This window comes from Zalophus californianus, chromosome X (assembly GCF_009762305.2).
Source record: "Zalophus californianus isolate mZalCal1 chromosome X, mZalCal1.pri.v2, whole genome shotgun sequence".
Taxonomy (NCBI): domain Eukaryota; kingdom Metazoa; phylum Chordata; class Mammalia; order Carnivora; family Otariidae; genus Zalophus; species Zalophus californianus.
The window spans coordinates 41102054-41124250 of NC_045612.1; the positions used below are offsets into that span (position 1 = coordinate 41102054).

Consider the following 22197-nt stretch of genomic DNA (forward strand, 5'->3'; position numbering starts at 1 on the left):
GCTCCTTGCTCAGCGGGGAGCCTGCTTCTCCTTCTGCCAGCTACTCCCCCTGTTTGTGCTCTCTGACAAAGAAATAAAATATTAAAAAGAAATAAAATAGCCATACTCAGCAACTGACAGATCTATCACATTTTCTCTCTGACCAATGTAGTAAGGACTATTTATGGTAGGAAGAGCCACGAAGGGTTTGCTGTACCTGTCAATACTGTATCCTTGGGGAAATCACAGAAATGAGTGCCCATCAAAGATATAAGGGATGTATGTAGTCATATGGGAGGCGGGAGAGGGATTTCTATTACATCCTCATTTAACTTGCCTGTTTGGCTGGTGCAGAAGGTACATGGGTCTTGGGGAATGATAGTTGATTATCAAAATTTAATCATTAATCCCAAACAGGATTTTTAAAAATCTACATAAATCATAAGAAACTGCAGGACACCGGAAAGACCAAGGTCTTAAAAGCAGCCATAAAGGAGACATTACCTGCAGAGGAAGACAAGTAGAATTAGAAGCTAGGAAATCTATTGCTTGATGCTTCTAGGATAGGAGAAAGATGTGGTTCTGATAATAGAAACAAGTTGCAGTATAATGTGAGATGAAGGATAAAACACCCTTCTACTGGTGATTTTAAGCCGAGGAATGTAGCTACCGGGATAATTTGTTTGCGTTGCTTTGAGGGATCTAGTGGTATAGGGCTCCCAGTGTCATATGTATCAGTCTTACTTTAAATAGCCAAAGAAACGGATTTTGGCTGGAAAAGTGGAAAAAGACTTTATTGAACTGTTGAGCTCATGGGTCCACTAAGAAGCTCTCCCCAAAAGGGAGAATAAAGTCTGGGCATCCAAAAGCACTTTAAGTCCTATGTCAGAACCAGAATGTTAATGTGAGGATGCCACCACTGCCACCAGAATGTATACCTCACTTTCCATCATGCTCTGCTGTATATTAAGAAATTCCAAGCAGAAGCATCTGATTAGGCAATCCTTGGTCACAGGGCCACAGGAGGTGGGGATTCTGGGAAAGCAAACATCTGGTCTTTTATATGGTGGGCAGAAAACATGAGTGGTTGTTGGGTGGGAGGAGAGTGTGACTATAAACGAATAGCATGAGGGAGTTTGGGGGGTGCTGGAACTGTTCTGTACTGTAATTGTGATGATGGTTACAGGAATATATACCTGTGTTAAAATTCATAGAAGTGTATAGCAAAAGGAAGTTAATTTATTGTGTGATAATTAAAAAAATAAAACGCAACCACGGCCTCATGACTAGTTGCAGAAATGAGGACCATAGTAGCTACCCATAGTCTCTCCCTTTCTCTTTAAGGTACATAATTACATATAGCAATCAGTTTATTTCCCTACTTTCCCTCTATTGTTTTATATAAGGCGAGTTTTATGGTAATTAACTTTTTTTTTTAGTTCACGTTACAGGATATCAAGATGGGACTGAGATTGAATTAGGACAAGTAGGTATCACTCATCCATGGATCCAAGTGACCAAATAGAAACTTGGATCTTCCCTCAGGAGAGAGGATTAATGTATTTTTGTTTGTATGAGGATTTAGGTCATGACAGGCAGCAGCTGGCCATTGATGCTATTAGCTCTTATGTATAAATATGGGAAGAAGGGTATGTTGCATGGTAAAAGAGGTGGATAACATAGATAGGTACTTGTAGTGGACAGACTCTATGGAGTACCCCCTATGGTCCCTGCTTCCTGATGTACATGTCACTGTGTAACCTTCCCTTGAGAGTGCGTAGGGCCTGTGACTTGCCTTTAACCAACAGAATTTGACAAAGGGGATGAGATGCCACCACTGTGAGATGTTACATTATATAAAATACCGTCTTGTTCTAGAGACACTCCTTACTAGATTGATGAAGTAAGTGGCCATTTTGGGGAAGTCCACATGGCAAGGAACTGTGGGCAGCCTGAAGAAATTCAGGGCAGCTGCTAGGAACTGAGTGAAGCCTCTAGGAGCTGAGGACAGCCTCTGACTGACTAACAGCAAGAAGCTGGCGCCTCCAGACCTATAGCCATAAGGAAATAAATTTTGCCAAAAGCCTAAGTAAGCATGGAAGTCGATTCTTCCCCAGTTGAGCCTTTCCTTGAGAACCAGCCTGGCTGATTCTTTGGTTGCAGCCTTGTGAGAGCCTAAACACAGCACCCAGCTAAGCTGAGCCCAGAGTTCTAACCCACTGAAATGGTGAGATAATAAATGTGTGACATGGTAACTTGTTACACAGCAATAGAAAACAAATGCAGTGCTCAATGTCCATTCTAGCCTCTTAGTGTACCTTCCTGTACTGCAGAGGCTTAAAAGCTAAAAGGATATTTTCCAGATTCCCTTGCAACTAGGATTCTGGATATATTATAGGTCACTCAGATGCATACTCTTGAGACTTGAATGGCAGAAGGGAGGTGAAGGCTATGCTTCTGCCATTTCTGCTGGTAAACATGGTTGCGAAGACGTTTGCTTGTTCTATTGCAATTTAGTCACTAGAGTGTGGGTGGTGAGAGGTGGGATCCTTGGCATCTCTTCTGCTGGTATAAATCATAGCAGGTGGAGCATGGATCTGTAAGTAGCAGCTGTGGTGTTGGCTTTTCATCATGGTAGCAGGAAGCAGCAGTTTCCTAATCGCAGAAGAATTAGCAACTCCCTTGGTGGCCTGGTTCTGTGGTGTAGTTTTGGAAGTTGTTCTTGAAAGTTCAATTTAGAGTCAGTCCCCTTGATAATTCTGTAAGCCACTTCATGTCTGGTAATAAATCTTTTCTGCCTTAACTAATTAGAGTGAATTCTGTTCTCTGCAACCTAACCTTAACTAATAGAGAAGTCCTCAAGTGATAACTGAATTAAGTGTAAATAAAAATACATTGTAATAAATAACAGTAATATCTTTTAGTAAACAATTTTTCATGTTTACTGTAATAGATTTGTTTTATTTTTTTACAAGATTTTATTTATTTGACACAGAGAGAGAGACAGCCAGAGGGAACATAAGCAGGGGGAGCGGGAGAGGGAGATGCAGTCTCCCCGCTGAGCAGAGAGCCCCATGAGGGGCTCGACCCCAGGACCTTGGGATCATGACCTGAGCCGAAGGCAGATGCTTAACGTCTGAGCCACCCAGGCACCCCTGTAATAGTTATTTTTATAAAGACAAGTAAAGCCACCTTATAACACATTTAATTTAATGTATAAGGTATAATGCAGTGGTTCAGTTCAACACAACTACATAAGATTTTTAATATTAAGAACAACTCATTTGCTTAACAAGGTAGCAACTATAAAACTATGTGTTCATCTTATTTCTCTTGCAGACTCAGAAAATAAATGTTTGCCTTTTAAACTTCCATTTATAATCATTTTGCAATTCAAAAATCTAAGTATTCAATTTTTATTAATATAGGTTAAACTTCAATATTCAGACTTTAAAATCATATCAAATATTAATAACATATGCTCTTAAGAAAGTATCTTTTTTTGTAAATATAATTGACAAAATATCCAACAGAGTATGTGCAATAGTACCTTTGTATATAAGCACAGAACCTTGTGTCTTTCTAGACCTACTATAATTTAACAATCATTGCAAAATAGCAGATGTATGATAGTTTACATATAAACTATTAACTAAACTCTAAAATTTGGATACATTTCAGCAAATTATTTCTGAGAAAAGGCATAGATGCTTATTTACCAACTGTATCTTTAAGTGATAATTTCCTTGAAAAGAAAAAGTTGACCAAATCATTTTAAAGACAACACTATTAAGTGTTTGGCCAAGTCCAATTTATGAAATTTAAAGGATCAACTTAAAATCCTTGAATCTCTTTGAAAATAACATTCTGTGATGATGAAACCCTTTGTGTTAGGCCTTGTTCACAGTGGACTCTTGTCAAAGGTTGACTACACCAATTCCTTCCCAGAAAGGGCGTCATCTTGGGTTACTCTAAAGAATTTTTGCCCTTTTATTGTTTCATATTTGAAAAGTCAAAGGGCTTAAAACCAAAGCCTTTTGTGAAAAAAGCAGCTCCAATGGATGATCTCTCCCCACAATCTCCTAAGTCAATTGATTAATAAATTGCTCTTGTCTAAAATAGCACAGAAGATCGAATAGGTGTGGTTTGCTTGTTTGTTTGTTTTTTTTTTAAAGTGCTAACAAAAGCCCATCATCTCTAAATGGGCTTTCATTGTAATGACTGAAATATAAGCAGCATAAAATATAGAAATCACATATCTAAATCAGATAGATGGTCAAAACGTTTTAGATAGACACCAGCAATTACCTTAACTATTATTACACACAAGTATACTTTATGAACTTGCCAGACTAACACAGTAATTCAGTCTATCTAATGTAGCTTAAAACATGACTGGTGAAAATTCAAAATCTAAAGCTAGAACCAAAGCAGTCACAGGCTACTCTGAGACAAATGCCACAAACAGCAGTGCTCAGAAGAATTCCAAGTAATTGCACAGTCTAATGAGACCTATATAGTTAACTGAACTGTTTCTTAACCCTTCTGAAGAGACTGGCTTTATCCAGCTTAAAATTAAATCCAATATTGTTTCTCCTTATAATAATAATCCCAGAATTTTGAGTTCTTGACTTGTTTTTATCAGTCACAGAGTTAGAAGTGTGTCAGCAGCTTCTGAACTGCTCTCAGGTAGGAAGAATGTAGAAGTTACTAAAAAACCATTTATTATTAGAAAACTGAATGATATTAACTTTAAAAAGTTAGTATTATTTCAGTTAGATAACTTGAAAATGAGGTCCCTGTATGGTAATCCCTTAGATAATTAAGGCTATAGATCTAAGAGCCTGGATTTCTAAAGCATTCTAATAGCACTGAGGCAATTTAGAAAGTAGGGTTTATCGATGACATGTCAGCATCACTAATACTCAAACATAACATCACATTTTCAAAATCGTCAGTAATTCATATGTAAATAGCAGAACAAATTAGGCATTTTCTTACTAAAAGTGATATGGTAGTGCCCTCTGGTGGTAACATTTAGCATGTTCCCCTGATAGTGCATATCATGTGAACTATAAAAAGTTCATTTGTAATGAAGAATATCAAAATTAGAGATTACCACAAAGCAATGAATTATTGTGCTTCCACATATCTTTTCCTTTTTAACCTTCAAGCACATTGGTAACAAGATAAATCCCTGATCCCTATTCCCAAGAATCAAACTGACAGCTATAGGAATCTTAGTAAACTTGTCTATAATAGGCAATTCCTGTTAAGAGATTTATATCTTGGTTCTACAGCTTAACTGAGAGGTTTTTGCACTTTCTAGTTTCACTTTTACATCTATGGGTTTCTCAAAAAACCTCACCAATGCTGGTTCATTCAACAAAGACGCAAGAATCTGTTCAAATGCAAATGACCACTGAGGTTCTTCCCTCAGAGAGGAGGGATCTTTCTTCAAGTGGCTCTCTGTTTTCCCCTCACTGGGTCCTCCAGAAGCACAGACTGTACCAGAGAATTCTTTGGCTGATGCTGTAGGGCTATGTAGTTTCCTTCCAACTTCTTCCATCCTGAGCAAAAGGCTGGTTACAACAGCAATGGCTTGATATAACGACTCTTCTTCAGGGTGTCCATGAAATAAATTATATAGGGTCTTTGAAAACTGAATGAATTGTGACTGAAAGACATAAGTTAGAATTACCACATTTGATATTAGACTTAGCAAAAAGAAAGAGAACTTAGAAGTAAACAGTCTCCTATTTAGAATTTGTACCATTTAACCCTCACCATAGAAGTTAAAAAAAAAAGCAAAACAAATAAATCTTGGTTCTAGAAAGATGGGTATAAACCATGGAAGAAAATGCCCTTTAAAATGCCTTTTAAATCTTCCCATATGTTGCCTAATAGCAGTACATTATACACACACACACACACACACACACACACACACACATATACACACACACAATAATTCTTGGGCAGCTTACCTGCCATCATTCCCTCAATGTTAGGTGGTACTTTTTTTTTAAAATATTTTATTTATTCATTTATTTGAGAAAGAGCGAGAGTGAGAGAGCACAAAGCAGGGGGAGCCGCAGAGGGAGAAGGAGAAGCAGCCTCCCCACCGAGCAAGGAGCTGGATCTCAGGACTCTGGGATCATGACCCAAGCGGAAGGCAGATGCTTAACCAACTGAGCCACCCAGAAGACTGTAGGTGGTACTTTTGTTAAAAAAAAAATTTTTATTTATTTATTCGAGGGGGGAGGGGCAGAGGGAGAGGAAGAGGGGAAACAGGTTCCCTCCTGAGCCCAGAGCTTGATCTCAGGACCCTGAGATCATGACCTGAGCTGAAACCAGGAGTCAAACGCTTAACCACTGGCTGTGCCACGCAGGCGCCCCGGTGGTACTTTTAATTAGGCAAATTCACCTATTTCCTTACATGTTAATCATTCATTCATTAATCAATATTAATGAAAGGCTTAATAAGGAGATCACTCTCAAGGGCTACAGTGTGGGCAGCTCAACTAGGACGACTTAAATTTATGGAAGAATGTTTTGGGAACTATCTAGCAGTACAAGGTAGCTCCACAGGGCCCATTTAGACATGTTTCTCTTTAAAGGCTGAGGTGGGACCCAAGTGGAGAAATAAACCGTTGTGTTTGCTAATTGCCCCTAATAATCCATAGACATTCCTAAAAGAATCTGTCAATTAAAAAAAATAATTCTAACACAGTAAGTCAATCATCCTAACAGAAAAGTTTATCTGTAAATAAAAGCAAATGCAAAGGATGTACTTAATCAAAATAAATAGTATCAAACTCTTAAGTTTTATTTCTCTTTCTACCTTAGTCTGTAGTACTGCTTATTTATAAAAAATTTTAGACTAAAATCATATTAATTCATTTTAAAAAGTACTTATTCAGCTACCAAATTAGCCAGTCCACGAGGAACACCGCTATTTGATAGTTCTCATTTTGGTAAAGTTCTGGGAATCCTCAGTATCTAATCACCAATAGATTTTAATTTAAAAAACATAAGAACATAAACAGACCGAACAGTGTTTAAGAGATGGCTTTAGAATTGTGTCAAGTAGTAGTCATTAGTATTGTTCGAGCAGGTTCAAATACAAGATGATTAGAAACCAGCATGTGACCTATTTTAGTAACTTCTTATTCCTAGTACCTAACATTGGGTCTGTCATCTAGTAGGCACTAAAAAAAATGTTTACTGAATAAATGAACACTTTTAATAAAGCTGGAAATAGGAAACACTGAAATGTATGTTTATACATACATCTGTTCTATAGTCACAAATGTTGTCATAGCAGAGGAACTATTCTGAAACACTAAGTGCATTTAAGTGCTTAAAGTAAGAAATCATTTAAAAATTTGCTCCTACTCTTCTGTGCTCATCTGAAGCTTACAGAGATGATACATAGATTACTTAACTATTTTTGTAATAGTATTATTAACTATTTTAGAGTCGGATACATCCACATTCATAAAAACAAACAAGAACCTAGAATTTTTTCTTTGAAAATACTATACCTGATTCATTCTTGGTAAATCCTTAATGTTTTCTTCTTTTTTGGAAAGCTCATCTTGCCATTGACTTAGATATGCTTGAATATCAACTTTCTCTTTGCCTGTATGAGTGGAATAAAACCATTTCATAATGAACAGTTCACTTTATTTCCCCAAATCTCAGAAGGAATAACTACAATTGGAAATTATTTAAAATACAAGATTCTACCTTTAAATAACCCAGAAAATTATCTGAATTTATCTTTTATTTCACCCACTGGTTTTCAGAATATGTTCTCTAGTTCCATTAAACTAAAACTTTTACTTTGGGAAGGCTGGGGATTAGGGAAGATGTGAAGAGAGAGGGAGAAGGACACATTTTAGATTAAACAGTACACTCTGGCTTGACAATGTAAATTTCATGTAGATGTTCTCATGCATACTATTAAGTTTAAAATAGCTTCTATATGATATTCTTAATATGCAGATTCTGAAGTGGTCTATGGTGGCTCTTCTTAAAAAATCTCAAAATACTACTATCCATTCATTCATTTGAAGAGTTTAATGAAGATAATTAATGTGACTATTAATAATTACTTGAGACTTATTGGAAAACTATGTAGATACACTTAACAACCTAGGGAAGGTGTTGTATCCAAATGTACTGACATGAAAATGTCCATGATATATCACAAAATTGAAAAAGCAAATTGTAGAACAGTATTTATGGAATGTTTCTTTTTTTATAAAAGAGATGTCTATATGTGTTTGTGTATACATAGAAATGGGTCCGGAAAGGATACAGAAAAAAATGCTTTCACATTTACTTCAGGGTGGAGTTCAGTGGGGGTATGAAGACTTCTGTTTAAATTTCTTTTATTATCTACTAACTCTTGTAATTCAACATAATAATTTTCAAAATAGTAAAATGAATATGGGTCATGTACTCTAAGTTGTGAGACTTAAGTATCAAGACAAGAAAGACTAAATTGTTAAACTAACACAAAAGTGAAAAGGCTCTCAGGACAAATCAATAGCCTTTAAAGGGAATCTACTATTTGCCTTTGTAGCTAACCCTATTCACAAAAACAGTAACTTAAGCTAAATGATATTCCTAATCATAGTACCTTTTTCAGGGCTGTTTTTTGGTGATTCTGCTTCCTTCATATTTGCAGGCTTAGAAACTAGAGGAAAACAATTGCATTTTGTAAAATATTTAACAAGTAAATACCTTTTGAAAGTAAAATAATATTTTATATAAAGACTTAGGCACATGTTATTTTCTTCAATTCAGGAAACCAATTTTAGCTGACATGACCTCCTCTCATCAGAAGACAAAATTTCAAGAACTTTTATAGTAGAAAGAACACTGGGAAAAAAATCTATATTAAACAATCCTAGAAGTATAACAAATATTACTTATTTCTTGGTGGTATTTTCTTCCTTGTGGCCTTCTTCAAACTAAACTGTGTTACTTTTATTATTGGGGGGAAAAAAAAGCATGCAGGAGATCAGAAGACTGAGCTACTAATCCTGATTGTGGCAATAACTCATTGTGAAATCTTACAGAAGTCACTTCTCCTTTTTGTGTCTCCGTGCCCTTATCTATATAAATTAAGGGATTTGACGAGATGATTTATAAGGTTTCTTCAAACTTAATGTTCAAACACCAACATATAGTAGCTATAAACATACATTAATCAGGACCTATCTCTCTATAAGACACTCATGTTTATGAAAAAGAGGCAAAGGATACAAAAATAAGCTCATAACACTTCCAAATTATGTCTTGGAGACAGATTCATCCCTGTCTCCTACACCTACAGTGATTTATAATGAGTATTCACTGTTGGAATAATAGCTATGACCTTCAATCATCAAAGATTCTACTGTTTCCACTGTATTTTAACAAGGCATGAAAATGGTGGGATACATTTTAGAAATTTCTGCCATATAAGTAGAAACAAAATGCTTTTTCTTTCTAATCCTCCAGTAGACAAAAAATTCCATAAATCAAAACCCAAAACACATTTCAGTTAATTAGTCAAGTATTTATGGGGTACTTACCATGCATTTAGCACTGTGCTAAGTGTTATGGTAGCACAAAAGAAATATAAAGTATAATTAACTCAAATTTTATTAATGGTAGCTGGGTAAAAAATTATTTAAAGCCAGGAAGATCTCTGACTAATCATCAAAAAAAGATACATTTTAAACAGATATTTACCATGGAGCTGACTGAAATAAAGTAATTCTTCCTTGGAAAGTTCATCTCCTTTTGAAGGGTCCTTAGATTTCACTTCAGTATAAGCTGAAAACAGATAACCCAAATCAATTTACTAACAATAAGGGACAGAAACGGGTCAAGCAAATCTGGGGGCAGAGAGTTAAATAAAAGGTCACTATAAGAAAGACACATGTGAAGAAATGTAGAAGAGGTTCTACTCTATAGCAAATAACAAGAAGTACTTGATCACTCTGAGTTCTATTAGTTCTCTTACTTGCTTCTTAATAGTCTTCTGAGAGCCATTACAAGTTGAAATAAGAAAATCTGGCATTTTGAAATCTCTGAAAATGTAACCTCAGTCATTTAAGAACATCTTCAATAATAAGGCAAACATGAAGCTGAGTGCTGTAACAGATACACAGTGGTTTTTCTTTCCATTTTTGATCCCCTACCGAAAGCATATTCATTCCATGGCAACATTAAACATTCCAACAGTAATTTGACTTGACAATGTAAAGTCCTCCATAATTAAATTATTAGGTGGTTTATCTTTGGTTTTTAATGCTCTGTTTGTGATCTCAGTGTGTGAAGAGTCAAAGATAGCTTTTAGAGTTTTGGTCTGGTAAAGAATGGTTCCTGGTGGGCGCCTGGGTGGCTCAGTTGGTTAAGCAACTGCCTTCGGCTCAGGTCATGATCCTGGAGTCCAGGGATCGAGTCCCATATCAGGCTCCCTGCTCAGCGGGGAGTCTGCTTCTCCCTCTGACCCTCTTTCCTCTTGTGCTCTCTGTCTCTCATTCTCTCTCTCTCAAATAAATAAATCAAATCTTTTAAAAAAAAAGAAAAAAAAAGAATGGTTCCTGGCTATCCTGGGAAGACTAAAAGAAATCCCAGGTGTAGCTTTAGACAAATTACGAGGTGCTGTTTCCTTGTGTGAATTAACCCTATCTAAACTAAGTGGTACTTTTGCAATGTTCCTTTAGCTTAAAGGCTAAGACTCTTTTCCCAAGATATGGATCAGGCCTGGGAAAGCAGCCTCTTAAGGTCAGTGGAAAACACTGAAGTAAACTGGCATTATATGGTAACATTAGGGCAGTATGATAGAATAGAAAGAAACCTGAGCTTTGGAGTCAGACCTGTTTGAATTCCAGCTATGCAATTTATTAGCTATGTGATCTTGACCAAATAATTTAACCTTTCTGAGCTTTAGTTTCCTTATCATCGAAATTGGAAGGACATTATCACTTCTCAGAGATACGGTCAGAATTAAGTAAAAGAATACATGTAAAGCAAATGCCTCAACAGAGCAAGTGCTCAATAAATGGTAGCTTTTATTTTGCTTCCTTTCCAAATGTTTAACATTCCTGCTGCCTAGTCTCAGTTTTTCTGAATAATCTGTAGTATTCCACGAGTTTGGCAGTTTGTCTAAAGTTAAATTCTACTCCCCAATGACAACAATAACAACAACATCACATTTCAATATTACACCAATATGTAAATGTCAGGTAGTTCTTATACATGAATTATCATTAAATTGACCACTAACTTGAAGGAAACTTGTGAACCCATCTGTTACACAGAATCTCTTCCATAGATTTCACTGTAACTATATATCAGCAAAAGTACTGGACATACGGTCCATGGGCCATAATGAAGTAATGACCTTTTATCATATTGAAAATTATGTGATTTATTAAACTTGAATATCTGTAATTATACTTGTTAAAATGGAATCAACTCCTGTATATCATTAAAGATTGTTAAACTCTTACCTGGAGGAATATGCAGCTTAAAAAGCAGCTTAAGCTTCTCAGTGAAATTTCCATTGTACATTATATCTGTCCAATAAAATTCAATTACAAATTATCATGTTTTCAAAGACCATTCAGTCAATTCTAGCGACACAGATTAATAAGCTACAGAAGATATTAGTCAGTAATTAGGATTCAAAAATGTTCCGTTACTTAAGCTAACAGTTAAACCACCACCCAGTCAGCCAGATTCTCTCTCCTTCAAGTATAAGCAAAATACCCTTTATCAGAGGGAAAAATGCTCACCTGCTGATTTCCCTTCCCCGTAACCTAAATTTTCTTTTTTCTTTTGAATGAGGCCTTATGACTCATTTGAGGAGAGAACTCCTCTTCAAGGGGGCAATCCCTGATAAGAAAGTATGCTGTGGTGTCTGGAAAAGCAAAGGAACAATGTAACTGGTAAACTATCTGCAGGTACATGTTTGTTGGATTATTTCTCTACCACTTTTCTAGGTTATGTGGTTGATTTTTACTGAGGGGGAAGCTCCTTTTGAAGTATCCATGTGCCTGAGTGGGGGGAGACACAGACATTTGCTTCCTTCATGTTAACTTTAAAACATCCATATCTAACAGCTTGCTTTTCTGAGAGGGCTGGGTCAAAATGGGACCAATATACTTAGTTTTAGTAATAAACCCAGAAAAAGGTCCACTTACTGCTAAAGCTGGAGATAATGTAACTCAGGCTGATAAAATCTGACTAAACTGGCAGTAACAGGCAGTACCAATTATTTCTAGGGGTACCTTTATTTTTGGCTTTAAAAAAGAAAATTACTGGACATCATCCTACCAATTGCAGAGGAGAATTCTTTGAAGTTTATAAGGCAGTCAGAGTTTTCATCCAACAGTCTGAATGTCCATAAGGCTAGTGAGTCTTTGTTTGCAGAATGAGCCCAGGGACTCAACAAATGATATAACACTCTGAACTGCTGGCAGTCAATCTGATACTGTTCCAAATATGGCAGACTGGGGTCATGGTACTTCAGGACTGGACAACTCAAGCACCAATAATAAGAAAAAAACAGCTCTTTCTGTGAAAAACAAATAAGAGGAAAATCAGTAAGTCATAAAAAGTAATTTTATAAAATTATTTTCTTTTAAGCATGCCTACTAAAACAATTAAAGATAAAATATTCAAGAGTGGTTGTGGTAAAATCTTGCTTAAAAGTATTATTTTTTCACTTGAAGAAGAACAACAGTACCTTAAAGATGACATAAAGTTTATCCAATTCATGAAGGCTCAATTTCACATCTTGTGATACAACACGCAACTGTAAAAAGATTAAAAGCAATTTAGAATTTAACACTTCAGTATTGAAATTCTCCTTGAATCCATTTAGAAATCTCATTCTGCTAGAAGAAAATAAATTTCTTCTAACTTTTAAAAAGAATAACAAAGATAAATGCACCAATTTTGCCCTTTGAAAAGGCTGTACATAGACTACAGTTCAATTCTACTCTGACATGTACTTTCACCTTCATCCCTTCATACCCAGAGATCATTGCCAAAGGACATCCATTTAATGTCTATAAATATAAGCAACAGTATTCTAAGTCTCATTCCACATATTCCTCTCTTGCCACAGAAGCAGTCTGTCAAGTCATCAAGTGTGGCTGTCATTAAACACTTCAAAGACATTCTGAGAGATGTGTATTCCCCTCTCTGTGCCAAAAAACATAATCCAAGAAGAAGCTTAGAAAACATGTAGTTTTATCCTACTACATGACGAATAAGCATCAATGGTACAATGGTTTTGGTATTTAGGAAATTTAAAAGCAAGAGCGAAGATAAAAGAATTAATAAAACAGTGGAAATTAAAAACAATAAATAAAACGAATAAGTAAAAATAAAACACTCCATAAATAAAAGAGTTGGCTAATTTTAAAAAAGTAAAATGACACATATCTGACAAGGGAGATAAAAGAAAGCACAAATAAACATCATTAAAATGATAATATAAACATAGGTATAGAGGTTATTAAAAGTGTCCAGCACAGAGGAGGTAGCATTAAATATCTGTTGAATGAATTCTATATGCTTTATATCAATATATCTGAAAGTCTAGATGAAATAGGTAATTTTCTAGGAAAAAAATAAAGCACCAAAATTAAGCCAGGAAAAACAAATTCTAAACAGATAGAACTGAAAAGGTAATAAAAAAAAATCTGCCTTCTACCAAAAGGCAGCAGATCCAGATGGTTTTATAGGCTCAATTACTCAAACTTTCAGGTAATGTATAATTCCTATGTGATCTATTTTTTTAAGATTTTATTTATTTATTTGACAGAGAGACAGCGAGAGCAGGAACACAAGCAGGGGGAGTGGGAGAGGGAGAAGCAGGCTTTCCACTGAGTGTGGAGCCCAACGCGGGGCTCAATCCCAGGACCCTGAGATCATGACCTGAGCCGAAGGCAGACGCTTAACCGAATGAGCCACCCAGGTACCCCTCCTATGTGATCTAAACTAATCTCAAGCATAGTAAAATATAATTTATTCCAAAATTCGTTCTATGACATGAGTACAACTCTGATATGAAAACTAAAGTTAGCACACACACAGAAAGAAAACTGTTAGCCAATGTAACTTAAACACAGATGTAAAGACCATAGCTAAGCTATGTAGCAAAATCATCAAAGCAGGATATTAAAATAACAATATGACATCATCAAATAGGATTCATTTCAAGAATCCAACAGAAGTCTAACATTAGGAATTCCTTAATATAATTTACTACATTAACAAAGCTGGAAAAATATATAATCTCAAGATATGGAAAGTTCTTTTGATCAAAGTTAACATTCAATATTCATTTTTTAAAAATGTCTGAACATGAATGAATCAATAAGGCTCCTGGTCAACAGTAGGCTATTAGTACAGTTGACCCTTGAACAACATGGGGTTTAGGGGCACTGAACCCCCTGCACAGTCAAAAATCAACAGATAACTTCTGACTCCCCCAAAACTTAACGACTAATAGCCTATTGTTGACCAGAAGCCTTACTGACAACCTAAACAGCAGATTAACACATACTTTGTATGTTACATATATTACATACTGTGTTCTCACAATAAGTAAGCTAGAGAAGAGAAAATATTAAGAAAATCATAAGGAAAATACATTCACAGTACTGTATTTATCAAAAAAGATCCATGTATAAGTTAACCCACACAGTTCAAACCTATGTTGTTCAAGGGTCAACTGTACTTAACTTTTTGGGAAGTCAAAAGTTACATGTAGATTTTCGAGTGCACAGGGAACCGGGGCCCTGTGTTGTTCAAGGGTCAACTGTATAGTATATCCATACTATGGTATACTATTCAGTATGTTAAAAAAAAGTGAGGGGGGTCTATATGTACTGATATGCAATGATTATCATATATTTCTGATTGAAAAAAGTAAGCTGCAGAACAAAGTAACTGATATGATCTCATTTAACAAACTATATCATCCCCCTCACACACACACATTTATGTCTACAGATACAAAGAAAAAAGATCTGGAAGGATATATGCCAAATAATTTTAATACTGGTTGCTCCTGGGATAGGGAATCTTTACTTTTTTACATTTCTGTCATGTTTAAATTATTTACAGCAAACGTGTATGACTTATTTTTTAATATTAATATATATAAGGGGCGCCTGGGTGGCTCAGATGTTAAGTGTCTGCCTTTGGCTCAGGTCATGATCCCAGGGTCCTGGGATCGAGCCCCGTATCGGGCTCCCTGCTCCGTGGGAAGCCTGCTTCTCCCTCTCCCACTCCCCCTGCTTGTGTTCCCTCTCTCGCTGTGTCTCTCTCTGTCAAATAAATAAATAAAATCTTTAAAAAATATTAATATATAAAAACCAAAACAAGGGGGCTATGCTAACTACATCACAGTAACATCACTGAATTATTTAATTGAAAGCTAAACCTAGAATCTTCAGAAATGTTTATTTTCCCAGATTGGTATCTCTGAGGACGTGGCCTTTAAGCAAGCAGGTTTACAAAAACAATACATGCTAATGATAAGCTCAAACAGTACAGAAGGATGTATATACAGCAAAGTAAAACTCTCCCTCTTCCAACTAGCAATCTATTAATCCCATTCACCAGAGGCAACGAATATTAACAGCTTCTTATGTAGCCACCCAAATATTAAAAAAGAGAGTATTTAAAGCACAGTTTTATATCTTTTTAACCTTATCTTAGGTTTCCAAGGATAATATATATTAGCAACACTGACTACTATATAGGTCAGCTGTTCTTACTGATGAAGCACATCACAAAGATGTTATGCTTAAATGCCTATATCATAGCATTCAATATTAAAGGTCAAATAACAAAATATTTTGGAGAAATCGACATAATTCAGCTAGAAGAAAATAATTTACTTCCTCTCAAAAAAATTTACAGTAAGCTAAGCTGTGGTAAGAATCTAGCTCAAAAATTTAGTTATATTCATTTTCTTTACATGGAATGTCAATTTTTTAAAGGAAGTTGGAAAAAAAACTGTTTCTCCAGTTGGTTTCCCCCCATAGGGTAGATACTCACCACATTCTGCTTTGTCGTTTCCTCTAGGGTCTGTATGACATATAACCTATTTCGACAGCGCATGCTGTGTATATCTTCATAGCGAATATTACCATATTTCTGCAAAAAATATGATTTCAGTAGATACTCATTCATAATAAATATCCACTTTTCCTACAATTGAATTTCACCAGACTCAATTCTCAGAGGCCTTGGTTCTATTTCTAGCTATTTTCCTAACTTGTTCAGTGGTTATGCAAATTTTCACCTCCCACGTTTCAGTTTTTCTATATATTTACTGGAGAGAATTCCAACTACTATGTGTCTAGCCTAAGTACAAGAACATTGGAAAAATTCTTAGTCTCTAAGAAGAGAATAATTTTCACCTTTTTATACAGTGATAGATATTTAAAAGTGGTCATTACCCGTGAAAGCAAGTGAATAGCGTTTCATTAAAGGATAGCAAACTGAAGCACATGAGGCTATATAACCTAGGAACAGTTCACAGAACTCATTTTTATACAGTGGAATACTACTCAGTCATAAAAAGAAGGAAATCTTGCTATTTGCAACAACATGGATGGACCTGAGTGTGTTATGCTAAGTGAAATAAGTCAGAGAAAGACAAATATGACATGATTTCCCTTGTAAGTGGAATCTGACGAATAAACAAAACAAAACCCAGACTCAGATACAGAGAACATAACAGTAGTTGCTAGAGGGGAAGGGAGTTGGGGGGGTGCAAAATGGGTAAAGGGGATCAAGAGGTACAAAGTTCCAGTTGTAAAACAAGTAAGCCCATAGAGATTAAAGAACAGCATGGGGAATACAGTCAATAATATCGTATTAACTTTGTACGGTGACAGATGGTAACTACACTTATTGTGGTGATCAGTTCACAACGTATACAATACAAATGTTGAATCATTATGTTGTACACATGAAATTAATAAACATTGCATGTCAACTATACCTCAATAAAAATACACTAAGTGAAATTGGATTTTAAATTATGTTTTTACTTGTATTATCATCTTACTCTTAATGTACCACTAGAGATGGAACTACAGTACCAATCATTTAAACTATGCTATGAACTATAGTACCGATCATTTAAACTATACTATGTAATTATATTTGTGGTATAAAAAAAAACTTACCTCATTTGACTCTCTAATCAAATCTGTAATATCCACTCTAATATGACTGCTTTTTTCATCACTCATGTTTGAACCCTGCTGAACACTTGAAGGCAGTGGGCTATCCTTATTAGTGACATTGTCAAAGAACCTATCCAAAAGTAACAGTAATACAAGAATTAGTGGAAGTAAAATGCAGAAGAAATGACAGCTAATTTCTCTGTAGTTAGTTAGAGTTAATGTCAACTGAGAGGACAAAGGATGGTCTTAAGAAGAAGTGGAATTTGAAGATGGTTAGAGCATTAGGAGGACAAGGGAGCAGGGAATGGGATGGTGAAGAAATTATTTCATAGGCAGAGAGGAGAGCACAAGGAAAGCAAACAGGCTCAGAGAGTACTCAGCAAATACCACATAGCCCAGTAAGGATGGAATATAAGGTGTGCAGAGGCAAGAGAGGAGAAATAAGAAAGGTACCTTGAGGCCTTAACACAAGGGTATTCTGAATGCCAGAGTGTTTAGATTTTATTCTGTACAAAATATATTTGATGAACCATTCCAATGGTTACCCTAATCAAATATTCATTCATTTAACATATACACACATACATACACACACACAACACACAAATATTCCAATATAAAATAACATTCACAGAAAAAGCACTGAATAAATGAAACTCAGCCTACCTGATTGAAATTACTTGAAAACCAGACCAGTTTCTCCCACTGGATATTTAACATTGTCAACCATCCTTCCCCTTTCAAATTACTTTTACACAATAACACTTTATAGCTCAAACTGGGACTATGAAAAGTCCCAGCATATTGAATCAACAATATTAGTCTAAATGTGTATGTTACCAAGTGGTTTACTTCAAAAGGGATTTACTCTTACTATATTCTATTTGGAAACAGAGAAGGGGACTTTAGTCCTAGATTTTTCATGCAACTAGCTTTGTGACATTGGGCAAACTGTTTAAAGTTTCTAGGGCTCAGTTTCCTCATCTGTAAAATAAGGCAGCTGAACAACATTCCAAGGGGCTCTCCAGATTGAAACTCTATGGTTCTGACAGTACCTGTTTAAAGCTGTCACGGCTTCAGCATCATCTTTACATGTGAGCAGTTTGTCCAAATTATAGTCAAGTATTGCCAATCCCAGCTGTAAAATGGCTTTTATTCCATCATAGAAGAAACAGTCCACCACATTCACTGCACTTTCAATTGGCAGCACACTAATAAAAAGTGTGAGGAACCATGAGAGAGAAACTGAGGAAAAGAATGTCATATCAGTCATGTGTTCTGTCAGCTGGGGAAGGTGATCCCTGATAAGTTCTTCAAAGACTGCCTGATCCACCAAGGCACCTGGCGAACATAAAAGGAAGTTTAAAAATGAACACCTTTCAATAGGATTTGTTTCTGATACCTTCCCGCTTGTTAGAATGCCAATATATCTCATTTCTATTCCTTAAATTATGAACTTCTTCAGGGCCTTTTCTATATTTCACACATCTCTTTATCTGCTAGCAAAGTGTCATGCATCAAGGAAAAAAAAAAAAGAAGCACTTGAGAAACTCAGTTCAAATTCATTTGAACAGTAATTTATTGAATATTATGTGCAGAAACCTGTAATAGGTACCATAAGAGATACACCAATTAATGAAATAGCCTCACTTTCAGAGGGCCTAATATCTAGTAGAACTTAAGATAAATATACAAATAACTGTAATGAAAGACAATATAATCAATAACCCAGCGATGATACTGAAGGCTTATGAGGGCATAAAGTAGAGACCACCTGTGGTTTTGTGGTAGTGTCAAAATCTGTAAATATTTGATGACTGAAGAAAATATTATATAAGTAACTAACCAAGAACTTGATCCTTTTTTCAAATCTTGCAAATATCAATACAGTTCACATAAGCTGGTTAAAAATCTCTCTCATCAAGAAACTACTAAAAATGTTCCAGTAGCTCTGGATACTTCAGATTGCCACTGTTTCAGCAATACAGACAAGGTATACTTAAAATTTCTATTTTATTAAGAGACAGACCAAGTATTTTATCTTAAAAATGCAACATATTAAACAATCTTTCCAATCACCCATTCAGTACAAAAAGCTCTTCTCTTGAGCATGTCAGTGAATGTGACATTTTGATATTGCTTGCATTTTGTATATTTCAAAACCTAATTGATCATTTCTTCCATTTGATACATAACTGGATAGACAAGAGACATATAAATTGTTTAAAAAAGAAATATGTGCTTATATATGGGATGTGTGTGTTTTACCAATGATTCGACGGTTAAAATAATCAGGCAACATTCGTTCACACACAGCAACCAGAAGCCAAAAAGCTTCTTCCTCTTTTGCATACAGAAGCAGCACTGAAGTTAAGATGTTCATTGCCTAAAATTCACAGAAAAATAAATAAATATACATACATATATATATATATACACACACACACACATACATATATATATACATATATATATATTGTTCGGGTGATAATTACATTTCTTCTTCAAATCTTAGTTTTCAGCAATAAAAACTATTAAAAATAATCATAATGGAAACATAAGAATTCTGAGCCAGTCCAAAGCAAAACAAGGTGAAGTCAGGCTAACATTTGCTAATCAGTTACTTAACAGTAAATTCAAAGAAAATAAAGCAGTAATATGACTATAGAACAAAATAAGTAAAACCTCTGTAATTTGAGACTAATTTCAATGAGTAAAATATCTTAATTATCGCAAATCTGGAAAAAAAACCCACAATGCTCAAAAACATATTAAAATTGGAGAAACAAACTTCATCTGTATTTTCAACTACCTAGAGAACATCCCTCTAGATGTCAATCATCCTCAATTGTGTTCAAAAATAAACATCTTTTTTCTATTAAATAGGATTCTCTTCTTCGCTATCCTAATTTTGATCATGCTAGAAACCATTTATCTGCCACATCCAATTTATCTTTAGAGCCTAGAGTTTCTTCTTATAAAATGTCTTTTAGATCTGCTTTATCCTCTCTATCCCACCCCAACCTTCTCCTAATCTATCTTGTATACAAATGTCAGATCATTACCTTTATATAACATTCAGCCACAGCACTTATTATAAAGGAATAAAACCTTAATGTATAGAATCTGGAAAGAAGGGAAATGTGTGAAGAAAATTAAATCTCCTGTATCCTACCTACACAGAGATCACCACTGTTAACAAGTTGATGTATTTGTGTGTGTGTGTGTGTGTGTATTTTCCTTCCTTTTTCACCTTTTAAAATTTGGAACAAACTGTTGATTTTTTCACTTAGCATCACATTATATATACATTTTCGATGCATTAAATAATTCTTCTCAGTGTATTTAATGACTATGATATAATCTAGTAAATTGAATATACTATAAATTACTTAACCAATCTACTACTGTTGGACATTTAGTTTGGATCCAATTTTCCACTATTATATATAACACTGCAAGGAACATCTTTTTATATAAATCTTCATCCAAATGTTTTACTCTTCTCTCAGGAAAGATACACAGCAATGAAAGTATTCAGTCAAAGAATGCTGTTTTTATTTTTTATTTTTAAAGATTTTATTTATTATTTGAGAGAGAGAGAGGGAGGGAGGGAGAGACAGCACAAATGGGGGGGAGGGGCAGAGGGAGAAGCAGCTTCCTGCTAAGCAGGGAGCAGGATGCAGGGCTCAATCCCAGGACTCTGAGATCATGATCCAAGCTGAGGGCAGGCACCTAACTGACTAAGCCACCCAGGCACCCCAAGAATACTACTTTTAAATGACATGACATTATTACCAAATTGTATTCCAGAAAGACTGTACCAATTTATATTTCTGACCAATAGTGTTTGAATGTTTATTTCACTCCTTCTTTGCCAATACTACTGAGAATTGTAAAAATTATAATTGTCCTTGTTGATTTAATAGTGAAAATAGTATTTTATGGTTTTAATTTGAATTTCTTTGAAGCTGAACTTTCTTTTTTTGCCTTTATTAACCCATCTGTACTTTTGGTTCTATGACTAATCTTTTCATGTTCATTGCTCATTTTTATATTTTAATACTTTTCTTATAGATATGTGTACTAAGGATGTCGATTATTTGCCAGATCTGGCACAGTATTTGACCTCAAGTTCAGTTTTTTTTTTTTTTTAAGATTTATTTATTTGAGAGAGAGAGAGAGAGAAAGCATGCCTGAGCGGCAGGCGGGGGTGGGAGGTGAGGTGGGAGGGGAGGGGGTGGCTTGGCAGAGGGAGAATGATAGAGACAATCTCAAGCAGACTCCTTGCTAGGCGTGGAGCCCAATGTGGGGCTGATCTCAGGACCCTGAGATTACAACCTGAGCTGAAACCAAGAGTCAGACGCTCAACTGACTGTGTCACCCAGGTACCCCTCAAGTTTAGTTTTTACTCCGTCAATTTTCCTATTCAAGAAGTCATAATGGGAGGGGATGTCAGTGAAAATGGCAGAGTAAGTCCCTCTGAAAATGCTCTCCTCTATACATGCAACAAGAACACTGGTGAATATTGTCAGAGTCAATTTTTCAGAACTGTGAAAATTAACTAAAATCTTAGAGCAATTCAGAAAGCATTTGTTTAATAAAATGGCTGAATCTCAGTAAAAAAGTGAGCTCTTCGGCATTTTAAATTGCCCTATACCCAGCCCCCCTCCTCAGCCTCATAGTAGTCTTAAAAACCAACATTCCAGCAATCGTGATTAAAAATACCTAGCAGAGAGCCACCTTAGGGAACAGACAGGGGCTAGAACTCTTTAGGAGCCCCATTTCCACATAATTGTCATTATTTGACCTGTCTGGTGGTTTCCACAGAAAGACGCCACTCACAAGGCTGTGTTTATTTGACCTAACACAGGGTTCAGGGTAAGCAAAGAGCCTTTTCCCCAGAGTGTTTGCTGGAAACAAATGGAGACAGTTATTGAACAAGTATGGCTTGCTGAGGAAATGGATAACAGTTGGGCCAAACAATAGG

General features: G+C 35.6%; 1 protein-coding gene across 2 annotated transcripts in view; it reads right to left on the bottom strand.

Moving 5' to 3' along the window:
* Positions 1–3065: 3065 nt before the first annotated feature.
* Positions 3066–22197, bottom strand: part of TBC1D8B (TBC1 domain family member 8B) — a 56203-nt gene continuing 37071 nt past the window's right edge. For both annotated transcript variants that reach the window (XM_027609466.1, XM_027609465.1), the window contains 11 exons: positions 19476–19593; positions 18263–18548; positions 17208–17337; positions 16069–16167; positions 12737–12805; positions 12325–12565; positions 11499–11564; positions 9730–9813; positions 8630–8686; positions 7527–7624; positions 3066–5656 (listed from right to left, as the gene is read on the bottom strand). In XM_027609466.1, coding sequence (XP_027465267.1) covers positions 5261–5656; positions 7527–7624; positions 8630–8686; positions 9730–9813; positions 11499–11564; positions 12325–12565; positions 12737–12805; positions 16069–16167; positions 17208–17337; positions 18263–18548; positions 19476–19593 — 1644 coding nt within the window. In that variant the 3' untranslated portion in view covers positions 3066–5260. The remainder of the gene's footprint in view (positions 5657–7526; positions 7625–8629; positions 8687–9729; positions 9814–11498; positions 11565–12324; positions 12566–12736; positions 12806–16068; positions 16168–17207; positions 17338–18262; positions 18549–19475; positions 19594–22197) is intronic.